General features: G+C 41.4%; 1 protein-coding gene across 5 annotated transcripts in view; it reads left to right on the top strand.

Moving 5' to 3' along the window:
• Positions 1-26,169, top strand: part of sox6 (SRY-box transcription factor 6) — a 131,535-nt gene that overhangs the window by 55,256 nt on the left and 50,110 nt on the right. For all 5 annotated transcript variants that reach the window (XM_085454795.1, XM_085454805.1, XM_085454822.1 and 2 more), the window contains 3 exons: positions 12,218-12,307; positions 22,733-22,905; positions 24,452-24,520. In XM_085454795.1, the coding sequence (XP_085310921.1) occupies positions 12,218-12,307; positions 22,733-22,905; positions 24,452-24,520 (332 nt within the window). The remainder of the gene's footprint in view (positions 1-12,217; positions 12,308-22,732; positions 22,906-24,451; positions 24,521-26,169) is intronic.

Here is a 26,169-nt window from a genome sequence, read left to right as displayed (position 1 = left end):
AGTGTCACAACCTCTTCTGACTCTACATGGAGACTCAACAGCAATTGGCTGCAGATGCTTGACAGCATTAACAGACATTTTTTGATTCCCATTTTCTTTAAATGCAGCATTAAAAGAATTTTTAAAGGTTTTCCTTCTTTCGTGTATATCTATAACCTGTAATATACATTATACCGGCAAAAATACACCTCCCCCAAAAAAACAGACTGCTGCACTTTCTCCCCTCCTCTTTTAGTTCCCGCCCTTCTCCCCTCTCGTCTCATCCCAGCTGCCATGTCATCTGGTTCTGCTTTATCCCACCTAATTAATAGGAATCTTTGTTATAATGATCTGAGCATGAGCCTCTGACTCTATGCATATGCAATGAGGGCTGGAAACCCAGTTGCCTTGGTTGCAGATTTTGAGGCATTCTTCACACATAGCTCAACGCTGCCTTTCGTTGCAGCATCAGCTGGACAATATAAAGCTGGGACCCTCTTGGCGTTAGCATACACAGGTTAAGTAACGATTAGCCAAGAATCTGCATCTCCTCTGTATGCCTTATTTCCACCTTCTGCAAAGTTTTTTTTTCACTGTTGTTAAAATAGTTTAACAAATTCTTTTAAGTTGTCTGTTTGATCAAAGGGTCATTACTTGATAGTTGTGTTTATGCTTACATCCAGTACTGTATGTCAGGGGGAGTGCTTCCTGTATATATGTGCGTGTGTGTGTGTGTGTGTGAAAGTGTGTGTGTGTGTCTGCACTCTGTTGGCCTGTGGTGTGGTGCACCAGCTCAGCGGAGCAGTGCTCTGGTCTGTCACTTTTGTTTGAATAGGTAATGTAGCTCTGTTCAGGCTGAGGAGACATGAGCTGGAATCGCTTGTTAGGACACATGATCAAAAGTGGCTCTCTGCTCTCTGCCAATCAACCCTCTTGTCACCCCGTGAAGCAGACGTTAAATAGATTTTTCGGCTGTTTGCCGCGAGCAGCCTGCCAGCCTGACATGTGAACTTTCACAAAAAAGGGTTACCCTGCCCTTCACTCCTCCCTATTCTTACTTTGCCATCTTCTTCCTTCTTCTCTGGTTTCTGTATTTCCTCCCATCCCATCTCCCCACCCCCCATTTTACTCCTCCGTTCTGTCTTTTTTCAGTGTTTTTTTTCCCCTTCTGTCACCCCTATCTGTCCAGAGCACCTCATTCCCTCCTCCTTCTGTAAATTTTGTCTTCAATCCTTTTTTACCCTCCAGTGACAAAGTTGTTCCTCTGCCAGGTTGAGATCAGAGCCCACTGCTAAATGGAGTGGCTTCATGATGGGAATAGGCAGCTCAGAGAGCCTGGTCCACTCCTGAATTATGTATTTACTATCTGTTCCAAAACAGAGCCTTCACATAACACAGGCATATCCCCATAGGGCAACGGAGGCCTGTGCAGGTTTCACTTTACACAAGCTAAGATATAGATTTTGTTGCCCCTTTTAAAACGGGAACCCTTTCTGCTGTCTTGGTCATTCAGATGACAAAACAAGCAGCTGCTTCTTCAATGTGCCATTCTTCGCATTCAAGATCACCTTCCCCAGTTCTCATATTCCGATTAGTCAACAGTAGCAACTGCTGTGAAGCATTCCAGGGGCCATCTTCCCGGGTTTCAGCTGTTGAGCATGTCCCCCTGCACCCATGCAGCACAAAACACCCATTGTGATCCTGGCTTACTGGCTGCACAGGAACCCCTTGATAGGAGGAAACGGGTGTCTCTGAGAGACAAATCGCAGCCAGGGTTGCACAGAGGCTTGCTTGTCCTTATATGCTCATACACCCACACGCTGGCTGTAGGTATGCCTCGTCAATTGCATTTTTAACAAACAGTCTAGAAATGCAATCAGTGACATCACAGCTTCTGCGGTAAAGGTCTGGAAGAATTTGAACAAACGCTTCTTGTTAGATTTATCAGTGTGCTGTGTATGAGTGACGTGGTGATAAAATCAGCTGTAGTTTGTGATGGCCTGAATGTTTTATGCGCCGCAAATGTTTTTGTAATAAAGCAGGGATGCTGATACGTAAGAGGACAGGAGTGATTAAAGGTGCTAAATTTGTCCCGGGATCATGAAGCACACAAGCGGGAGATAAAGGCCAGTTTTGCAGGAAAAGGAACATGATAAGGGTCATATATGTGGCAAACTGGAGGAGGATGGGCTGCGGTAATCAGAAATGGAAAGGACAGGGGCTATTCCTCAGTGGGATGTGGGGCAGAGTGAGGGCGTGTGTACCTTGCAGTGTGTGCACATTTGCGTGCGTCTGCAATTGGGTTACACTGGGAAAACTGTGTGCCAGCTAAGTATCGCTGTCCTAGCTATGGTATTCAGCTCCCAAGCATTCTCCACACATAACTTGACAAAGAATCGGTGTCATCTGACCGAGGATCAAAATAGTGTGAGTGTAACTTACACCCTGGGCACCGACGGCCTCTGTTGCCTGCTAATGATTTCAGAGCACATTTCAGACTTGTTCTGTAAGTCAGAAATACGTCAGCCATCCAGCTAAGAGATCCGCCTTGACACAGCCAAACATGACAACTAGTGTATGTGCAACCTATTAACATATTTGCATTGTTTTCTCCCAGGAAAAAAGCAAACGTGAATTTATTAGATCAAACTTTGACGTGCTGCGTACTGAACAAAGAGATTATTTAATCAGCAGCGATGGAACAATCTTTTCCTCCCACACAATGCTGTTTTCTTTCTCCTTGCTCAATAATATTACACGCACAGGGAGATGTAACGAACATGTCAGAACAAATGAACGGAAATTGTTTTTTATTGCATTACAAAGGGTGTTAATGCACAGTCAGCTGACTAATGTCATCACTTTTTAAAAGTACTTTGCCAGCATGTTATAGTCCGTTTGGCTCCGTACCCCATATTAATAAAAGGGAAAAGATACATATTACTTCTATTGTTGCTGCACATTAAGACACTTAGCTCAATGTACCGAGGGGAAATGAATGGAGACTTTCTAGGAGCTGGAATACTTAACCTTTAGAAGCGCTATGGTAACTTCATGATTTCTCCAACTGGCGGTTTGACTGTACATTTTTTTAGTGTATTTTAATTGTTCATCAGTTGATCGGTGTTGATCAGTTGATCTAATTTTTAAAAAGACCTAGAACGTCAGACTTTTTTTTAAAGGAAAAAAGGGGATTTTTGTGGGGTGCAGGCATCTCTTTTTTTCTCAGAGAGCTTAAAACTTAATCTAAAAATAGTGACCTTTGGTCTTACAGTCCAGTAAGCTGTATCTGTACATCCTGAACTCTGGCATCTTCGTAAACAAAGTTGGTTATGTGATTAAATAAACAACTTTAATTGCTATTTGGGGATAAAAAACCCGAACTGAGAAGTGGAAATTAATAATTCCCTCACTGTGAGTTCAGATCGCCTCCAACAACCATATCCACCACCCGCTGCAGCCACCCATCCCCCCCAAACACATTGTTTGCTTAAAGTAAAATGAGCAAGACACACAAAATGACACATTCACAGTGTGTTGTATTATGTATAAAGTAGTATATTACCCAGAACACTTATATAGAGGTTGCTTCTTTTTGAATATCTTTGAAGTGTTTGAGGAGTACCGTGGTTGTTGTCCACTGTCTGTGCAGTGGCAGACACTTGGTTTCCCTGCAAACTATAACGCATTCATGTGAATCCCATTAGTCTCTTTTTGTCCTTGTATATTCAGACACCCATTAATTTACAAAATCAACACTGAACCGCCATGATCACAGTACTACACGTGGTCTTCACACATCTATTAATTTAACATAGATGAATAAATGTGAATGTTTTCGGGCATTGATTAGCAGGCAAGTTTATATCTGACAGTTAAATTGCATGGTACCCCCCCAAAAAACTCTCTCCAATGCAAGGTACCCAGTAATTTGATTTTTGTATGAAATTATTATAATTTATTACAGTGTGTGGACCGTAATGATTACCAACATCAAATGGAAATTATAATTTGAAATTTAGTCTACATATTTCTTCTTGTAATGTTCATGTTCCCAAGTGCTGATCCCTTAATCAGCATCGTCTTCGACTCCAAAAGTAAAGTCCACTTTTTCTTTCTAGTAAACCAAACACACTCACACTCAATCACAACTGATTTACTTTTTCCATCTTCCTCCTGTACTCCCTCGCTTTTGTGCCTTTCTGCACTATTGTTATCCTGCTAACAAATAAATGAGCTCATTTTGCAGCAAAGAAATTTTAAGGCATCTTACTTAATAAAAGTATTTTTTTTCCTCAAGTCAGAAATTGTGTAAAGAAGGACATTGGATGAATAAATTGTGTTTTATTTTGTTCCATCTTAATAAAACCTCCATTTCACTTTAACCTTGTCTGATTCTTTTACCGTGCCCTATTTGGTCTCTCTTAATTCAATCAAAGCAGCAATTGTTTCTTTCTCTGACGAATTTTAGAGTGCATTGTATTGATAGCGGTGCTCAATAGAATCCCTCTGCTGCCTGAATAGAGACTTTAAAGCAAAGGAGCAGAGAGGAGAGGAAATGAAAAGTTCATTTTGCTATTCAAGCATTTAATGGTCCTAGTTCTTAAAAGTGACCTTGTGGGGTAGAAAGCAGAGCAGCACAGCAGCTCCTTCCAGCTGCACACATGGCATCCATCGGGGGCACAATCACGCACAGTCCCAACACCTCAGGCTCGGACATATGTTGAGTTTTATTTCATTCTTCTGACATTAATCCTATTCACCAGCTGTTCTGCCAGCTGCCACTCTCCGGCTTAAGGGGAGATTGCAGTTTTGGGGGCTCTGAGTACTGGTTTATCTTGGCTCCTCATCTCCTCCTCGCGAAGTTTTGATTATTTTTTTTTCCTTGCCCTACTCCTACTTCCAGGTTCCTTGAGTTGCATACTTGCGTGCAATCTTCCTCTCTCTTTTAACTTCTTTGCTGTTGTTTTTCTCCTCTCTAATTTGTGTAAAAAGAAGGAGGTAAGACTACAATTAACTGAATTTTCTGGCCCCTACCCTGTTTAAGTCCTCCAGTTCTTTTGGTAGTGTTTGTTCAGGCTACTGTATGTAAGATTATTCAGAAGCAGCAACGCCACCGGCCTTCTGCACAGCTCTCCTCCGTGTGTATCAGCCACTTCTCCCCTCTTTTGGTCAAGAAAGGCCACGTATTTGTGAAACCTGCTCACCTCACAGTCACCCAACATCATTTCCGTAGGATTAACCCGGACATGGCCTCAGCCTGTACAGTTATGATTATTGACATATTGGGTCTGGCATATTTCACATTTATGTGCATTGTCTGGAAGCATACTCAAGTGTTCTCAATGTCATTTCTGCTGAAGTACGGCCGGGCAGTCTGCGAGCAAGGGCCGCAATGAATTGATCATTGCTCACTGCTCACTTTAATAATTCAAGCCTGATTGCCACAGAGTGCCGCAGTAAAATGGATTGGGAGAGGTCACATGCTGCTCAGCTCAGGAGGTGAAGCCTCTTGGGGATGGTTAATTCATATATGCTTGATAGACACGTGTCCTATTTAGAGAGGTCATTGTGCTGGGTGTGTGTGTACTGTTTCTTAGAATAGGCAGGTCAACTGTGTGGGATTAACACGCTGGTCAGTGGCGATAAAAAAACAGGGGAAAGGGATGAGTTAGTGTCCAAAACTGCAAGGTAGTAACAGCTTTGGTCTGTGGTTGTCAAAGCATTTCAGCCCACATTTAATTTTGAATCATTCACTTGATAACAGGATGACTATGACTGAAGTGCATTCTGTGGGAACTGCTGTATACTAACACTGCTAATCCATTCTCTGAACTCAGCATCTGCAAAGCGTAAAATGCCAAATTATTGAAAGACCTTAAAGTTATCAAATAAAAAGGAAAGAAAAGACAGCGAGAGAGACTAAAAGCTGACTTTTGCATTGCTACAGCTAAGAAGTAGGGAAAACACGATGGAAAGGAAAAAGGACATAAAACACAGGACATATGCTTTCTTTCCCAACCTCGTCTCGGTTACCCTATGTTATATTTATAGCAACTATTTACATGACCAAATAGGATAGTGTAATAGTGACTAACAGAAATGTTCACCAAGTGGAATAATGATTAGGTGTCAGTTAAAGAAAGCCCACCACGAGGTGCAGGTGCTCCACAATACAGCGCCATGTCTCAAGGAGCCGGACCTTTTTATTTACGCATGCCGGCACTCGTAATTACGTATAAAAAGACAGAATTATTCAACAGAACCAACGAGTATTCTGGAAATGGTAGAGGTTATTACAACTGTTGACAACGAGGAAAGGTAATTGCCTGAAAATGAGCGACAACGCAGTGTTGTGCTCAGAATGCACCCCTCCTCCCGATCCCCCCTCCCCAGCCACTCACCACCACCACCCACCACCAGCTCCCTCTTTAGCGTTTGCATTGTGCAGCATCACCCGGGTGTGTAACCTATTGCGTTCCGATTGCTCCCTTGCAATTAGTGCCCTTTTTGTCCTCACTTCAATAACGGCATGATTATGGAGACTTCAGGAGTATTTGCAGCATCCAACAGCTGTTGTCTCAGGGACTACCGGCTGAATGACAAAAACATGTTTTCTCTCTGCATTTCACTTCCCTGGCTGCCTCTTGTAATTATTATGTTTTATTTGGTTTGATGATGGGGTCTTGTTTTTAGTGTGTCTGTGATTAAGATATTCAAAGGATTCCTTGGAGTGTGTCACAGTCATTTTCATTTTTATCAATCTCGACTTTTGATTTGTTTCCCGTGCAGTGCGGAGTGGATGGGAAATTAGACGTTAGCTTATCATTGTCTGACTGAGATTCTGGCAGCTTTATTTCTGAGACAGAATCTATGCCTGAATCAAAGGATTATACTGTGTCTAACACTAAAAGTAGGAATGTAACAAATGTGACAGCCTTTTTTAAGCTGTTTAAATGCTTCCAGTTTTTTTTTCTTTTTTAAGAATTTGCCCAGATATTTTTTGCATGTGCAATCATACGATAAAGTCGACACAATGAAGTAAATCAAATGTGCTAATATCATCATAATCATTTATGGATAATTTATGGCTCTATAATCCTCTGTAAAATAACAGTGATTTGTGTAATTTTCAATCAAAACATTAGTGGATATTCCTCACCCCACTGCTTTATTGGACCTTTGAACTTTATGGGATGCCTAGAAAGCACCAATCATCACTAGGTTACAATTATGGTATAGTTTTATGTGAAATTTACTTTTGACTCACTCTTTTTTTTTTAAACTTGTCAGTTTTGTTTAAGTGAGGATGGATGGATGGATGGATGGATGCATGGATGCATGGATGGACGAATTGATAGGTGGAATTTGACTATAATTGGATTAAGCCAAATTGTATAAAACCTACTCGTTTTCCTCTGTCCATCCACCCCTCACTGCAAATGCTAAATTGTTTCCCTATTTGCCTCACTGTCTCATCCTCTCCATTGTGGGGAGGACATTATTTATACGGTCAGTGTCAGCTGATCATTGATTTGGTAATTACACGTTTCCCCTTGAGGCTGAGACAACTGATATACAAGGCCAATGCTAAAGGGGAGGTCCTCCTAGTTTCTTATCCATGACTTATAGCTAATTTGACCCTCCTAGATAGCCCTCTCTACTCTGCCAACAGCTTTTCAACACAACAAACACTCAAACACAAGTATCATCTTTCTCCCAGGAGAATGGAGCTCACAGAGCAGCTCAAACTGTGGTGGCAGGCAGTTGAAACCTTTTCATTGCTGACAACACAGAGTAATAAAACACCCATCGCTTCATGTTGTAACAAACCATTCTTGTGCTTTGAGGTATCCGTGGTCTTTTGAAACATGACGACGTGTTTTCTTGCATCAAAAACTTTACTATATTCAACTTTTTAGGGATTGTAAAGGATAATATTTAAAAAAACAAAAAAAAACAAAAACTGAGATGGGCTTTTTTTTAACCCAAGCTGTGGTGGAGTACTCACTTTAATATACACAGTGTACTCCATAGCTCCATATTACGGAGCCCCGCAGGGTACATGGGAGAAAAAAAAATTAAGACGGACTTTTGCGAGATCTCGCAAAACTTTTGCGAGATCTCGCAAAACTAACTCGGGATCTTGCAAAACTTTTGCGAGATCTCGCAAAACAAACTCGGGATCTCGCAAAACTTTTGCGAGATCTCGAAAAACTAACTCGGGATCTCGCAAAACTTTTGCGAGATCTCACAAAACAAACTCGGGATCTCGCAAAACTTTTAGCCGCATTCTTCGGACGCCAGCCCGAAGCCGACCGGGAGGTCGAGGCACGATGTGCCGGGAAAGCAGTGTTCCTCCCAGCTGTAGTAGGTCTCGACCTCCCGTTAGCTTCGAGCTAATGGGAAGAATGCGGCTAAAAGTTTTGCGAGATCTCGCAAAAGTTTTGCGAGATCCCGAGTTTGTTTTGCGAGATCTCGCAAAAGTTTTGCGAGATCCCGAGTTAGTTTTGCGAGATCTCGCAAAAGTCCGTCTTGATTTTTTTTTCTCCCATGTCCCCTGCGGGGCTCCGTACCATATCATTAATTTTTAAGATCTAGTTTATTGCTGTCCAATTTAATTCCAGTGTGACAGGATCTGATGTGTTTGTGACTGCATTTTTTTAGTCGGTTTGATGTACCACTTGGTAACTTGACTTTTTCTGTCTACAGCAGCAATAAAAAGATTAATTAGCAAAAATTTTCTTCTGTCTTCTCTTTTTCCAAATCTGAGAAAAAACAAAACAAATTTGGGATTGGTCTCTTTTTCCTTAAAAGAGTGGAGAAAGTGCTGAAAGAGAGGTCGAAATACGTCAGGGAAAGACAGACAAATAGCAGGAATATCAGTATTTTTCTTCAAGACTGTCAGGGAGTCAGTCGGTATCAGGACAGATAGTAGTAACCTGTCTTTTAGCTTCTGTGGTTTATACTGAACATGATATTCTGGCACCACTGACTGCCAGGTGCTGAAAGCTTTGTTTATGTCACATATCATCCTAGAAACATTCTTCTGTTAAGATTTATGGGGATCATTAAGGTTTGTTTTTAATACAGTTTAAAAAAATGTAGCCTAATCTATCCCAATCATCGCAGCTCTGTGTGTCTCAATCCCTGTGCCTGTTCAGCCACATCAATAAGATCACACAATGCTTGCATAGAAGAGCTGTATAGTAGAGATGACACCCCTGATAGGAGCTAAACATATTGAATTTGGCAGTGTTAATGACTATTCGCTTTCTTCTGCGTGCCATTTTGGCAAAATAAAATTGGGAAAGAGTTCAGGGCATTTTTCCAGCTATATAGCACCAGCCCCAGACAATGAGACCCAGACAGGCTTAGTAGTCAAGAAACCATTCCCCTCTCACTGGGAACACATCTTGGACACACACACTCCAGTAGTTTTGTCTTGTATGTTGCTATCTGTGCTAGCTGCAGAGCGGTGGGGGCCTGTGCCAAGGGTCCATAGGGACCACTGGAATCGCTGGGGCTGGAGGAAGTTGGTCTGGGTCCAGTGGGGCGATCTGGGCTTGGTGACAAGCCAAGCTGTCTACTGCAGGGACGCTGGGAAAATGTAAATAAGAGCCTGATAAGGGCTATTGTTTTCATTCCATTCTCATCCCAGCTGAATGGCCTGCTCCCCAGCCACAGAGCATTTTATCTCAAGAGGGGGAGAGAAAAAATGGATGGGGTGGGGGTGGGTGAGAGATTTAAGAGCCCCCATAGGAAAATAAAAATAAACTCGCTGGACTCTTCTCTTGTTTAAGCTAATTCCCTAGTATGTTATGTCCTACTTTGAAAGGACAAGAGCAGCAAAGTCTTCCAAACACGAAAAACTTCACAAGTTTACCACTTTTCCTTTCTGAGTATGTATTTAAAAAAAGCAATCAGGAGTTAAGCGTGAATCTTGTATTACAAATAATCTGTTATTTTATGGTGAATACACTGTGTATCAATTTTGACACCCTGTCATAAGCTGACAGTAATTAGTATGTTGATGGTAACCAGTGTTTTCATTGGCATTTATAATTTCTCCTGGGAAAACAGAAAGACATTTTAGAAACTGAAGTAGCATTCCTCGGATTAATCTAAATTCTTCAGGAAAATAGGCCGTGGACGGGTGCTTTGAAAAAAGCCAGACATCTGACTCATTTACTGCTTTCCTCGAGCACGCCTGCGCAAAAAGTTTTTCTTCTTTTACCAAATCCATTTTTGGTTGCCTGTTTTGTTCACACTTTGAACACTGAAAGGTGTTTGAGAGTTATTTTATGGACTAATCCAGGTCATTATTCACCTTTCCCAGGTGGAAGGTAGGGAGGACAGCAGTGCATTCCAGCTGTAGTTTCTCCTGTTGGAGGACTTGGCAGGTCGTGTCTGGCCCGGCAGAGGGGATAGAGAAGTAAGGGAGCGGCAGCTCTCCTGGGAGGGAGGTGGAAGGGAGGGGGAGGACTGGAGTAGAATGGAAGCTGGCACCACATTATCTCCAACTGTTGGTGCATTCCTTAATGATCAAGTGCTGGAGAAGCATCTGTGATGAAAGTGAGTGTGTTTGTGTGTGTGTGTGAGAGAGAAAGAGAGCGAGAGAGCATATGTTTGCTTATTAGCATATGTTCGACGTGTTTGTTTAATTCCCCTTTTTACCATTTTTTGAAATATGTCTGTGCTTCAGGGGGAAAATGTCAAGCGCTGGTGTTGCTGTGTCTGACAGGAGATTATGATTTGAAGGGAGTTTGTTGTTCTGGGAGAGGAAGCCCTCTCACCCAGGGGTGAGAAGCAGGGAAGAAAAGCTGAGCTCCGCTACTCCCCCTGCCCTTAACACCCTGTTTTAAGATCTGTGATCTTTGTGCCACGCAGGGAGTTAACACACACAAGCACACACAAAACACATAGGCTTTTCTGACTCCCTCTCTTAGGGTCAAGGGCACAAACTGTGAGTTGGGAATTGGAAAGTCAATAAAGCAGAAGTAATGTTATAATGACCCCGAGCTGAAGATGTCCTGTCGACCCCCATCACATTGGAGGAAGTGGCCAATCAAACAAAATGGTGACTCTGCTTGATCTCGCTGAAAGCCACCCTTAAACAAGGCCACAACAACTACTGACCCCCTGTTACTCCCAGATCCTCTGAACTCAGTGTGTTTGTCAGAAGGAGCAACAGTGTTTGGTTTGTGGAAGCGGGCGAGAGATGATACAGAAGGATAAAAGGAAGCAACATTTGTATACATCCTCAACTGTATAAATCTCCTCTGATCCCAAGGATGATAGTGGTAAAACTGGAAGAATCCAGATGTTTCACGTGACAGGGCTTTCTCAGTCTTCACTCCTCCTCCGTTGCATTATGTAAAACAAAAAACCATAAATTCTGCCCGTGTGTTGCCAGAAGTATGTTTGTGAATGATCCACTGTTATATGCTTGTAAGACTATTCATTATGGAGTTCCGCAGCTTTGCAGCTTTAAATGTTGCTCCATATTAATTATACAATTTGCAAAAATCTATCTATAAATGCAATCTCTATAAAACTTATTTTAATTATAAGTCAGTAAAATTTATTTTCATATTTCACTCAAAATACTCAAAGAATTGCACCGAGGCTGCGGCTTTAAAAGGCATAATTCAATAGGACTGGATGTGTTGCTCTGGTTCAGATTAGAGGCAGGCTCAGAGTGGAGGGTTGCTCTACTGTTGTTTGATGGGAACAGGCTGAACCCGAAGCACCGCAGAGATGGTGGAGGCCTAGGTCAGCCAGCCCAGTATGTTCTTTATCAGCTACACCAGCGACAGCATGGCAGATTGCAGCCATTCCTTCTCTGATTCATTGTCTGCTGGACAAATGTTAATTGTTTTCATCATTGGCAGCTATGTGAACGTTTGGACGTACCCAGTCTAACTCTTTGCCTCCCGTTTAATGTGTGTCTCTGCCCTTATGGTAGTCCCACAATGCCTGCTTCCCTTCTCACTCCACCCCTAGCTCATCTCTCAGCTGTCGGACGGAGTCTCTTTTTAATGTTTCCCGCGCAATGCCATCAAATAAAACACCTCTCTTTCGTCTGATTCACCATCTTTTCATTTAAGTATATGGATTTATGACATCTACAAAATTATGAAAAGCGAAACTATATACTTTGCACAATATTACATACATAAAAACGTCAAATATTACAAATGGCTTTAAATTTCCCTTCTAATTTTTCTTTTTTTAGAATCCTCGTGCATGGAGAAACTTCTTTCTAAAGACTGGAAAGAGAAGATGGAGAGGCTCAACACAAGTGAACTGCTGGCAGAAGTAAAAGGTATGAATAGAAGTACCCCGTGAGTTCCTCATTCCTATCAGACTTACATAGTATATGTGCTGTTTAATATCAGAAAAAGCCTTGTACTTTGAAATGAAACAAAGGCCTTTGGCTGCCCTCCTCATTCATTTCTCTCCTCCCTTATCTTTTGTTGGAATGCCCAACTCTGTCCAAAGTGCTTTTCTTCAAAATTCCAGCCCATTTAGCCTCAGTCGAAGGCTCTCTTTGCTTGTCAGCAGTTTATTGTTGTTGTCCCTTCAGACGGCCCTGAGCCTCGCTGCTCTGCTCTGGCACATGCGGTGCGTTCATGCTGCTCTGGTAATTGTTGAACCCAAAGTGTGCTTGATGTAAACAGACCACGGCTGAGCTGAAAGGGGAGAAGCGGCTTGGAGAGGAGAGGGTGCGGAGACGCGCAGAGTCGTCTCCTCGGTGAGCTTGCGTTTGAGTGGAATGCCTTGACGCTGACAGTGAACGCCCCGTGCAGCCTATCGAGAGCACCACAGCAAAGAGCAACTCAGCACTCCCCCAAAATCTCTGTTTATGACAGCGTGAAGGTGGGCTGAGGATGGGCAGGGCAGCTGCTCAGTCCTTAGCACTGACTGTTACAGCGAGCTGCTGTGTTTATACAGCACAGGGAAGCACAATACCAGCTGGCTGCTGACACTGGGCTGCCAGTGGCTCCCAGTAAATCCCTTCAACTAAGAACTTCTAGCGGCTTGCTTTAATTTCTTGGAAACCCTTTAGATAATATTATATCAGTGCACCTAGCGTTTTAATTAACATTTCATGGAAACAATTCACAAACAAGGGGGCCGTAGTTTATTAAGGTACAGGTTATATTGATAATTTGCTTAATTGTTTCTTTTCATAAAACATAAATGGGAAATATCAGAAGCGTTCAACTTTAATGATTAATTTAAATTTCTCCACCTGCACAGAAAGGTTAAAAAAAGCAGATGAATGTTCTAATAAGTATATTCATTAGCAATAACCTTAATGAAGTGATGGATAAATCGTTGCTTGCTAAACTCGATTCATTGTACCTGTGCTAGTACACTGTGTGTCAGTGGAGATCAAAGTGCATGGGGTAAAATGTTTAAAATGATTTAGCCTTTTGAAAGCTGGTCTGTTAAATTACAGGCAGGGCATTTTTTCTGTTTGATGAATGGGAAAAGGAAGGTTACTTGGTGGTCTGTAAACAGGTAGGGAGCCTGATAATAAACATTATGGCCTCTGTCTGTTGATGAGTTATGGAGACAGTCTTTACACCACAGTTACAAATATAAATGCTTCTCCTATCACAGAGGCAGCCTTAGATTTTTAATTAGCATGCCATTTCATATGACTGTAGACATTTCAAAGGGCTGCTTTGTGCTCACCCTTACAAATGTCTCTCTCTCTGCGTTTGATGTCTGCCTGATGTAAATACGGGCAATTAAAAAGAGGCCCAGGGTTGGAGATGCACAAGGTCCACCTAATTAAAACACAAACAAAGGTACCAAGCAGAAAACACCTTATGATTAAGATCTAAAGTGTTATGATGAATCAGAGGTCCCATTAATTGTTAGGTTAAAATCAGTACAAAAGGCAAACATATCTGTAGGTTATAAATGAATGAAAGGTTGCGGAGAAAAAAAGCTTTACATGCAGATAAAGGCTACAGTACCTAGTAGCAGAGTGGCCTTGCATATTCTGTGCAGATCGCTTACTTATTCCTCCGCAAATTATACCAAACGCCTTGTAGGCTCTCTTTTGACATTGTTCCATTGGAGCCTTGAAAGAGAAGCCATTGTTATTGCAGAGGCAAGTGGTGGAATCTGACTGGTGAGGAAATGATTTTGTCTTGTTCTTAGGAAAGAGATAAAAAAACAATAGGTGTGAGAGAATTTGACCTGAGGCTTTGCCCGTGAAAATAAAGACATTCTTTTGCAGCAGTTGTGTTCAAACATGCCCCGAATACTTTATCCTTTTGAGCCGAACACGCATGTACAGTCAACAAACAAAACAACTGCATCAACAACATCAGAGATTTTTCTTTTCAAGGTCCGCAAACCCAACCAACCATTTTCCCCTTACAAATGACAGATGTATAATTACAGCCTATTGTAATGCGCGTGTTTCATACATATTGTGCTGTTTTGAGGTAAAGGCATGTTTTCTAGTGTTTTAGTGTAAGTCGAAAGTGGCGTAATCCAGTGGAGGCAATGTGCTTAACCCAGACATACAGAGGGGTGTTATTAAGGGTTAATGATTTCAAATCTCCATCTGGCTTTTCTTGTACGCCGTCAGGGCTTAGCATCAGCACGGGGAGGCGAAAAGGAGAGCTTGTGAAGGAGCATTAGTGGCGGATTTCTTTTCACCAGTCAATTCCAGGGCTAACTGTTTGTTTTCATACCTGAGCTTAGCTGTCAATCTGCAGGAACGATGAAATCTCCTGAACAAAACCACAGAGCAAGAAAGGGAGGCTAGCTGGAAAGGCTCCAAACCACACAAAGTAACAGATAATAAGAGGCAAGGTGGAAAGAGTGCACAAGAAAGAAGTACACAGATAAAAAGATTTCAGCTGAGGAAACTTGGACAGTTGACATTTATAATTATATATCTCAGAGAGATCTGTTATATGATCACAAGTGACTGATAATAACCATTCATTATGCACATATATACATACACATATATGCTTATATGTCTTTTGGCTTGCTCTGTGCAGGGTCTTTGAGCTTCATACTCAACAGAGCTATTTAAGTTTCCCTGCTGAGTGGTAGTTTACTGGCCCCCCGATGGGGGCATAAGAAAAAAAAAAAGAAGAGAAAAAAGAAGAAGCACACACACAAACTGCTCAAGCATTTACTCAAACTGGAGGAAAATATGTAGTTACTAAATTGGAACACAAGCTGTATTCATTCCGCTGGAATCTGCTAAAAAAGAAAGACAGAAAAAAGCTTAACGCTGTACACTAGCGTTGAAATGGCAGCTTGAATTCTGAAGCAGAAAAATCAGGGCTCTTGCACTGTCACAATCAATTTGAGAATGGTGTCTACGTGACAGTGGTCGGGTGCAAACATACAGTCCTGTGGCAGGCAGATAAGTGGAAGCTCTTTAGGAGGAGAACAGAGGGCAGGGCAGGAGGCAGCTGAGACTGATTTGATGCTGGCCCTACCTGTGCTGGCTATACTCCTGCACAAGCAGAAAGGGGTCCACAGTGAGAGCACAGAGCCCAGATTGTTTAGTACTGTGGGTTTGTTGCAAAACATGTTTGTGCACTTTAAAAAAAATGTCTTAATGACCTCTATAAAGTGCGGTTTTGATACTACTGGACACAACTGCATATTTGTGCAACATTCCCCATCAAAAGTGAGCTTATGTAGCATTAGAAAGGAGAAGGAAGACATTAATTTTGAGGGTATTTCAAAAGGTTTGTGTATTTTATATAATATGTCTATTACACCCAACATACAAACCATTCACACAAATAGCACAAAACGTTATCTGTCCAGTTGCTCCAGTCAAAAATGCCTCAGTTAGCATTTTCTCCACAACACTTCAGTCAACTGTTTGCCCTGTGCACTCAGGTGAAATATGAGCCACAGTAAATCATTATTCCTGAGGCCACATTTGCCAGATGAATGCATGTGAGTGTTGGACTGTGTGTTTTTCTCCTCTAATGAATTGAGGAATTTAGCTTGTGGCAATGGAAGGTAAAAAAGGAAGCGCTGTGCTCGTGTGTGTGTAGTGTATGTTTGTATATACAGGTACAAAAATCTCTGTGTTTTCAATTACATATTTTCCAGTGGTTTGTTCAAGTTGAGTCATTTAACAGTATATCGTTTTATTAATCTTCCTTTCAGTCAGAGAGAATGTAAACCATTGAGAGAGCTGACAAAAACATATCTATGTCATTTTTAAAGGAGCCTCCCCTAAAATATTCATTAGTTTTTCCTGGGCAAAGCAAATTGGATTTTCACAAGCATGTAAAGCCGAACGGCTAAGTTATATGAGGATGTAAGAGAATGCGAATACACCCTTCAGATTTAAAAAGATGCGTATAACAACCAAATTTTAGGAAGGCATAAAAATGGCTAAGACAGGTTTTTGAAATTGTGTTTAAAGTAAAAAAAGTCACATTTTTATAGGCTCCATAAGAAAGTGTTATTTTTAGCTTAATTTCATTTATGGGTAATGCTATCGAGTGCATCAAGTCACTTTCCAGGATTATTTTTGATTCTTTTTTTTTTCTTTTTTTTTTATTATGGAAAGAACATCGGTAATTACACAGGTGTTATTTTGTACTTGTGATTTGGCATTTAAGTATAAAATCAGGCTGGAGTTGGGGACTATCTCAAATCTTCCTTTTATCCTTCTTTGCATGTGCACCAAGCAAGCACTATGGCCTTTTATGTTCAATTTTATGCATTTTGATCTAGTCTATCACCAGTACACTGTTCTGTTTTCGAAAATGTAATGTAACAAATGTGTAAAATTAGCAGTAAAACACTAAAATGTCATTCTAGCCTGAAATGTGATGACTTTTGATGAAAAGTTTAAACGTTTTAAATTGCACGGAGGCTACAAATTTGTGCACATTTGGGCTGTTCTGGATCGAATTTGACTGAAAGGGTGAGAAAGTAAAATGGCACAGGAGCGATCATATGTGGTGCACATAAGGAACAGAGCGCACACAAAGGTCAGAGGGTGTTTTTTTTTCTTTACATAGAGACCTGCTGCACCTGAAAGGTAACAAAATAATCTCAAAATAAATAAAGTAGAATGCATTTGTTCTACACAAACTGAGAAAGACAGAAATCAAAAGATCAGTGAAACGTGCAACTCCCCCCCCCCCCCAAACAGGGCTTTCTACCTCTGTTTTGAATGCATATGCTAAGTTCCAATAGGCAGTGTTTAAGTGTTAATGAATGCTGAATTAATTATACTAATTATACATTAGATTATTGATTATAAATTGTAGTTATGGTTTTTTTTTTTAAGCTTTAGCAATGTGAAGAGTGTTTAATGGCAGTAATGGTTATACATGTGCGTACAATAAAACTTAGCAGTTCCAGTTTTACATTTTCACTTTCAGTAAAATATATTGGAAAAATCCACTTTCCATGCTCTCTGAAGGCATTAATTGTCGATATATATTAATATCATCTATGCATTCTAAATAGATCTGTAGTTCAGACCTGTTGGCTCGCCCATGCTGCAATGGCACGAATGGCAGTGCAATGGCATTGGTAAATTCTAAAATAAACATTTATGATCCCTGGTTAGATCTGCTGGCTAGATTTGTATTAAAAGCCTGAGAACGCAGCAGGTGCTCTGACCTGTTATATGCTTTGTGAATATGTGTTCTGGGCTCATCTGTCTTTGCTTCCTGTTATCCCTGCTGTTTCAGTCTATCACTTGTGATCTGATAAAAAAACCCAGACAAAACACTGGTATTGTTGATACACTTATCCATCAAAGACAGCAGACGGAAAGTCTTTCGAAAGATCTCATTTTGCGCAGTTCAAGGAAACAAGTAGATTCTGCTTTAATTATCAGTTGTATAGGTAAGACGGATGAATAAACACTCTGTGAAAAGAATGAGATAACATCTAACTCCTAATTCCCTTCCAAGGATTTGTTGACAGTAAGTCATTGCCTTGATCACTGTTTCATATGCTTTAAGTGCTATGTATTAGAAAGACCTTGAAAATTGTGCATTCTTTTTATATTTTAAGGTTACGGGGGTCAGACCTATCATTATAAAGGCCATAAGAGATGAAATGAAGGCTCAGAGACAATCTTTGTTTTTATGTAATGATCTTTGCTACATGCTGCCTTACACAACATCTTGTTGCCAGGATCTGTGGTTTGCTGCACAGTCTTATAGATTCAAAGAACGTTGCATTCAGTTACTGAAAGAACACAAATAAAGTTGCTGCGTTGAAATTTTTTTTTTTTCTCCAGGGAGAATTTAAGGGTCACCGGCATTTCCCGCGGATTAATATGCTCAGGTTGAGCCTCTATCTTGGCTTTGATGAAGTACCTTGTCCAGTGTCATGGATAGACAGTTAAGTGCTGGAGCTTTTACATTAGCATAATTATACTGAAGAGTGAAGCTTCCTCTATCATCAAAATGTTAGCCTCTATCACTGTTCACCATGAACAGCAGAACCTCAGTAGATGAAGAGTACTTTTATTAATAAGCTCTTCATATGCCAATCAGAATATTTATGTTTAAAAGATGGTGCTGAGACACTTAAATGATTCTGATGCAGTCGCATCAACATTCAAATATACTATATGCAAAAACATAGGTGGCACGTGCAAAATACTATAATACACTTATTATATTCAGACTACTGCAAATTTTAGAGAACATTTGAGTTTTTCATTGTAAAGAAGCCGATATATTCATCCTTATCATATAGGTAAGCTTAGTGGCTGAGGGGCATTTGCTGCCAGTGGATGACGTACTTGTAAGTCATTGCTTATGCTTGTTAATGCGGTTTTATTGGCAAGATTAACGGCTTTTATATCATAGCAGAGGCAGCAAGCCAGGTAAAACAGCTGTTGCTCATATTGTCTTGGTTGTAGGACACGGAGACACATTAACACCATATTAAACACACACAGCCTTGTAGCACTGCTGGACAAGTGCACATACTATTTAAAAGCAAAGGGATACTATAAAACTAGTTCCCGTTACTCTGGCTTTTCTGCCAGTTTTCAACCTAACACATTTTTTTTTAACAAAGGATAAAATGTTTCAGTTGTATTAAATAACACAAAAGAAAATTTGATTGGAAAAAAACATTGTTAGGTATTGGTAAAAGGACTGTGGACATCCTTTTTTTTCCCTTAAAAATACTAAAGCGCGCACCAATAGATGTCGTCTGCTGCTACTGAGTTAGCTCTTTGTGTTTTCCGCAGAAAGAATGGACAAAGGGTCAGATGACCACAGAGGTCACACACGTGCATTTACTCAGAGACATGTACCTTTTATTGATTGGAGGCACGTGCAACACACATCGGTGCACGCTCGCGTCTACATTCACACGCGCTTTAGGAGAGCGCAGAGTGAGAGAGCGTCTCAGCATGCAAGGCATTCAAGCTATGTGCGGTCTGTGTGCGGATACAGCTTGGTACAATCGTACCATTTAGACAAGGCCCAATTTACTTAGGATGGGTTTGCAGCATATGGAAGCATCCACAATAGCTGTCTGATAGAGAGACAAAGAAATTCCAGTCTTCTGGTGCTAAAAAACTCAATTCAGATCTGGTCATAATGGCTCAGCTGTCTTAACCAAAGGAAGAGAAGAGAATAGGGTGCCTTGTGATTTTCCCCCTTTTTACCCTCACCCTCCTCGTTTTCTTCTTTCTTTTTTTTGTGCCTGAATCTTTTATCTGTGTTATTCACTCGGGACTCTTCAAAGTAACAAGCCTCCTTCTTTTTCCCCGGTACTGGACTTGGAACCCAAATTAGAGACTGCTTGATTAGAGCAGAGAGGAGGGAGCCAAGAGAGAGAGTGAGAGAGAGATGTGGGTATTGGACAAAACAAATCACACCCCTACAAAGTGCCTTTTATCCAAAGACCCCAAGGCTCAAATACCCCCGTCCTTCCCCAAGCAACCATGGCTCTGCTTGTTTTTCTCTTATGATTTATTTAGTCACCCGTTGATGTTTTCTGCCCTACTTTGTGACGTTTAAAGAAGGCAGGAATCTCTAAAGGTGCATGTGAATGGGCTGAAACTGGACAACGCCGTCTTCTATGTGTCAGTCTAAAAATTCTGAACTTGGCAGAAGTGTCCTAAAATAACAAAACAAGAAAAGTGCCAGCACAGCTTGACCGCTTACTCCTGGGATCCTCTTCCTGCTTTGGGCTGGTATTGTCCTACTGAGGCTCACTTGTTCACCAGGAGGATGTCACAACACGTTAGGTCCAGGCCGACTGCTGGCGTTTATGTAGCGCCAAGGCATCTCTGGGCTGTCTGTCTGCCATCGGAAGCGCAATGTGAGGAGACATGTTAACAGGCAGACCCCAGCCCTACCGCTGTTAAAAGCCATGCAATATGCAGGAAACGGCCTCTTTTGTCAGCAGCCTGGTCAGACACAGACCACGACTCTCCTCTTCTGTACCACCCAATAAAAGTTTTATCTGCATTTTAAAGCTGATCCATAATTCAAAGCAGGAAGAAAGGGATTTTAACACTAACCAGCCAACAAAAAACACATGTGTCTCATTTTATGTTTGGTTTTCTTCCACTGCGCTTATCTTTAGTAGATATTTAAGCACCAAAGCTGTGTTTGTCTGCAGTACTGACAGCTAATCTTAAAATGTCTTCAGCTGTTGTAGATTTTTAGGACTGAGATCAACAATTATGACTGAAATCAGAAGAGAGAGATGGCCTAAATCGTGGTGCAAGGGAAGGTCTGGGCTTCCCACAGTTCAGCTCAACATCAAAACAATGAGCCTTCTGTTAGTATTCTTGTGGTGTCTGGGCAGGAGTGAACACCCCACACTCAGACTGGCCCATCAGGTCCTTCATTGGACACTTAGCACAAGTTCTGCTGCATATTCACACTCACAAGACAAAACATAAACATTCTGCAGAATCTTTGTAATTTTCACAATTTTTAAACTCCTAAACTAGTGTGACATGTGTACTTAGGCAGGCTGTGAGGGCGTCATTGAGCCCAGATGTTTTACTTTTTTTTCCAGCTGACACTCATCTGTGACTCGATGGCCCCAAATCAAAATGATCATCTAGATGATGATTTTCCTGTTCTTCTTTTCTGTCTTGTTACCCCCCGTCTCCCTTTCTTTACGGCTCTCCCTCCTTCCCGCGACAGTATTGATAGTGATTTATTGTGACAATGACCGATGTATTTTGCTGCTGAGCAGCTCCTTCATGGAGACAGCCAAAGGTTAATAAAATTGGTGCTGATTGTATCAATTTTATAGATAAGCCATTCACAACAAGTGTAGTTGGGTGAATAAGAAGTCAATTGAGGCCTTGGAAACTGCACACAGGCCCAATGAATAGCTGCTTTTAGGTGCTTTTTTTTCGTTAGGAGGATAAATGGAGAATTGCAGCTCTCTTCCATTGCAGCAGGCAGCAGAGGCAGAGCGAGGCGAACTGAGGTTCAGACAAGCCTGCCAGTAAATTGCCCTGAATGGGTTCTGGAGGTTGACAGGCCCTATTAAGACAAACAGCTTTCCTCATCGGAGAGATAAAATAAATCAGGTGTTTAGTCAAATTAAAATAGTTTGAGTGGAGAGGGCCCCTGGGAGCTCTCAGGAGAAACTCAAGACAGATGTGGTCAGAGACGAGAGGAAGACACCCAGGAAAGAATTCAGCTCCTGCTGGCTTCAGGCCAGACTTCACCGCACTGTTATCTGGACCTCTTGTGTTTTTTGCCCCCTTTCTCTCTCTTTCTCCCTCTAACTGTCTCTTTCTCTTTCTGTCAGTTTTCCTGTCAGTTTTTTGTACGTACCACCATACCAGCTGTCACACAGGAGTGCAGTGGGAGGAGAGTGAGTTACTGTCTAGCCTCTCACTGGCAATTATGTTGGCTGTGTAAGTCAATGGTAGGATCACTTAGCATTGATTAGGCAGAGAGAGAGCAGTGCAGCGGAGCCCCTATCACACACAGTGTAGACATGTAACTGCAGAGAGAGAAACGCAAGTCCGCTGCTCTGTCATTGCTTTGGTTTGTCAAATATGCATTAAAGAGAGGGAATGTGATGATGATACAAAGTGCATGTGGTTATAGTGTATGTTGAGCATGCATTTTGTTTGTGTACGTACCGCTTTGAGTCTTTTTTTTCTGCAGGTTTCCACATTAAATTCAGCCAAAATCTGCAGGCGTTTCCTCCCCTAATATTTGGTGTGTATAAAAGTTCTGTTTATAGGCCAGTGCAAAGAGTGACTCTTAACACTTTCTTTATAATCACCCGTGGACGTCTGAAATAAGCTGCGATTTCAGTTTGACAGCTCCCTGCAGCTCTTTGTCTGTGTGCTCGGAACAATTCCTTCACTTTCTTGCTGTGAAAGCCGTGAACACCAGCTACAGAAAAACAGACAACTCCAGGCTGTGTGTGACCTTAACACTTTCTAGTGAATTCACTGCAGTTGGTTGCTGCCTGTGTGGTTTTCTTTGTACTAAATATTGTGTACAGCACAATAGCACATGATGATCGGTCACTGTTCTATATTTAGCATTATATAATGACCGATGGCTTCTGCTGTGTTTCCTCCAAAAGCCTACACCCTGGTTATTTAGTCATGGTCACAATAAAAACTTTTGAGTACTTTTTTTTCCAGGTATGCACCAACTTGTGGTCATGTTTTTGTTTTTGTTTTCACCACCTTGCATTTATCCTTTCCTGCTCACAGACATTGCTCTCTCTTTCTCACTCTCCTTCTTCTCAATAGGTACTCCTGAGAGCCTGGCTGAAAAGGAACACCAGCTCTCCACGATGATCACTCAGCTGATCAGCTTGCGAGAGCAGCTCCTGGCTGCTCACGATGAACAGAAGAAGCTGGCTGCCTCACAGATGGAGAAACAGAGGCAGCAAATGGAGTTAGCTCGTCAGCAGCAGGAGCAGGTAACCGCTTGCTGTTTTCTTTTCTCACACGCACCAAAACACCTAGCTAATAGCCCACGCTATATATTTATTTATTTATTTATTTTACCTTTTCACACAGAACATTCCCCTCCCTCCTTTTACCTTTTTTATTTAATTTCCTCTTTCACCTAATAATAAACCTCTTTAAACACAAGTCTTTGTGCTTAGCTCTCTATTTCATATTACATTTCATGCCTGAAATGCGCCAATAAAACCTTGCTACTTGGTTGGAATTTGGAATAATATTAGATTTGAAAGACGTTATAGTCTATATTGCCTGAGATATTTCGGTCATGCTCTCCCGCCCACAGTTATGCTGTGTGGTAGGAAAAATGTTATTATGACTTGTACTAACAAATGCGAGGGAATGTGTGAATTAAACGTTATATTAAATATGGAAGTCCTCTATATCTTATAAATCGACTCCTATTAGAACAAGCCTGGCATTAGATTTGCAGCACAAATCAGGCCAATGAGCCATATTGTACAAATCAGCAAATTAGCACAGGCCATGAAGTGTGTTAATGTCTGGGAAGAAATAAGGACACAAACTATCCACACGGGCGACACTTTTATTATCACCCGCCACCCTAATGGCTATGAGTCAATTATCAGCAAGGAGTTCACTCAGAGTTTTCTCAGCACACTCTCAGACCTTCCTTTGGTAAATGAAGAGATAGACCGTCCACCTTGGAGTGATGCATTTGGTCATAGTACACTAATAATACATTAACAGTATTGATTTATTTTTCAATCAATAGTGTTCATTTGCAAACTACGCTCAGCTCTGAAGGCTTTGGAGACACTGCAGAACAAACGACCAGTGATATATGTTTTATTATTTGATCTTATGTTAATGCAGGCTGATATTAATATTTACCATTAATAAAAATGGAAGAGAGACAGCGAGAGATGGTTGAGAGAGGGAGAGTAAGAGAGCCCGCTGAGATCTGGGATGTCATCAAGCCATCAAGATACAACGCAGTAATTAACTGTTGACACTCGTGAGGAAGCCAGCACAAATTAATCTTGACACATTTGCAGACGGCCGATATCTTACAGTGAACACTTTGTAATTATATTTAAAAATGAAAATTAAATGACACTTAAAACTAGGTTGTCATGCTCAATGAAGTGAGCATGTAAAAGGAGGGAGCGCTAGGGATGAGAAACACTGCGGTGTGGCTGCTCGTCACTCAGGGGCAGCGGGGACCCCTGTCACCCTTCCTGGGCTTGCCACCTCCATCATAACCACATTCGTCTGTGTCCTGTAAATCATTTATTCTCTTTCTCCGCAAATTTCAGCTCTGCAGTTCATTTTATATTCATTTAGAACATTTAATGGTTTGTTATTGACTGACTGCAGCGGTTTAGATAAAAGAATACACTTTTATTCACAATAAAAATTGCTTTTTTAAGTTCCACCTCCAGTCCAGCCCTGTATCGTCCGTCTCGGCACATATTTAGTGTTAGGTTCATTTACTAATCAATCTACATTTTTTTCCCCACTTCATTTACCAACCAGATTGCAAGACAACAGCAGCAGCTTCTGCAGCAACAGCACAAAATCAACCTCCTCCAGCAGCAGATCCAGGTCAGTCAAAGCATTTCTGTTGGCCCTCTACCACTCAGCAGCTTACACCTCCTACTTTTTTTCTACAATGATTACTACTCCACTTCTGCCTCTTCAGTATAATTAGAGCACCAGGGTTGTCACCATGATCCAGATGTCTGGATTTATTTGCACAGATCAATAAAATTAGGCATTAAAGTAAATATCATGGCTAACTTAAGTTTGCCACTCCTTCTTTACTTCTTATTCCTTTATCTCTGATTTTTTTTGTGTGTGTGTCATGCTGACATTCGTCACTTTCATCAAATGTTAATTGGCCGTTGGTAATCGGGAGGACTTTAAAATATGTAGGCGAATAATTAGCACATCTTAATGAACAAAAAAAATGGGGGGAAAAGTAACAACGGCTAATGAGTTGTGTTGATGGAGAAGTGCGTGGAGGTGGGGGACATGAAAGAGGCTGGTAAATGCCTCCGAAATGAGTAGATCCCAGAAGGGCAATATGGCACGCTTTCACACAGCACGCGACCTGCTGAAACCTACATTGTCACCATGACCTGTGCCTGCGACACGTACTTCCTTATGCCGCCTCGTGGACTTTTATGTTTTGTTCTACTTTTTCAGATGTGCATCATGCCAGATGTTATCTTGCTCACCGCGTGTGTATGTTTGTGTGTGCTCTGTGCAGTATAGTACAAAGCACAAAGGTGCACAGGAAGACCACCCATGCAGCATGTAGCTGAATATGGTCAGGGATATGTACAGGGTAATCCAGGGTTGCTTGCTGGCAGTGGTCAAGGCTGCGAGCCTGGCTGCCTTTGTGAGGCTAACATTATCCTGCCGGGTGTGTTTGGTGTCAGGCACATCCTTCTCCATTTGCCTCCTCCTTCTCTGCTTGTTTTCAAAACTCTCCGCATCAAAACTTTAAATATTCACCTGCAGCAAACTCCTGCAGAATCAACATTCAGATATTTTTTTGATAAAGAGTATCTTCTCCCCATATACTGGGACATACCACATATAATACAGCTTATTCTTATGATCCAAAGAGCAAAGAAAACATCTGTTCTCAAAGAGCAGTTAGTACAACAAGCAGATTTATGGCCAGGGCATCAAAATGCCTCTTTCAATGGCTCTTTACAAGAGGAAGACTGCACTCTCAGCTTACTGTGGAGTAGCCACTAGCCTGGACCTTTCGCTTCAACAGTGGACAGTCTATTGGAAAAACAATTCCATACGACATTCCACTACAGACAAGCACATAGCATGACACTCTGTGTAGAAAACCCTCGAAAATGAAGTACCTTATACACTGCCGAGGGGCTAGTAATACTCATATGATAGAGAGCTCTTTACTTATGCACGTTGAGCATAAGGGCACAGCCCTAAAGGATCTCCCTTTTCGAGGCCCTTGCTTTCATCACAGAGTTATAGGCAAATGTTACCTGAAAATTCCCCTTGATGGATACTTTTCAGAGAGGGTGAGGTTTCAAGTGTTTATGGGAAAGTGCTTCTAAATATCCATTTCAAACACTTGAACGGAGATACAAGTAAAGCCCTTTCTTGTAGAGCCCAGTTAGCCAGTTTTCCCCTGACAAAATGAGATCTCTCCTGATTAAAAAAAAAAGCCACATCCACAATTAAATAAAAGAATCTCATGGTCAGACCAT

Source organism: Copadichromis virginalis, linkage group LG1, assembly GCF_057382275.1.
Source record: "Copadichromis virginalis isolate Kocher_CV1m ecotype Utaka linkage group LG1, C_Virginalis_male_GT1.1, whole genome shotgun sequence".
NCBI lineage: Eukaryota > Metazoa > Chordata > Actinopteri > Cichliformes > Cichlidae > Copadichromis > Copadichromis virginalis.
Note: the sequence above shows the minus strand (reverse complement) of the source record. Positions and strands in the feature narration are given on the sequence as shown.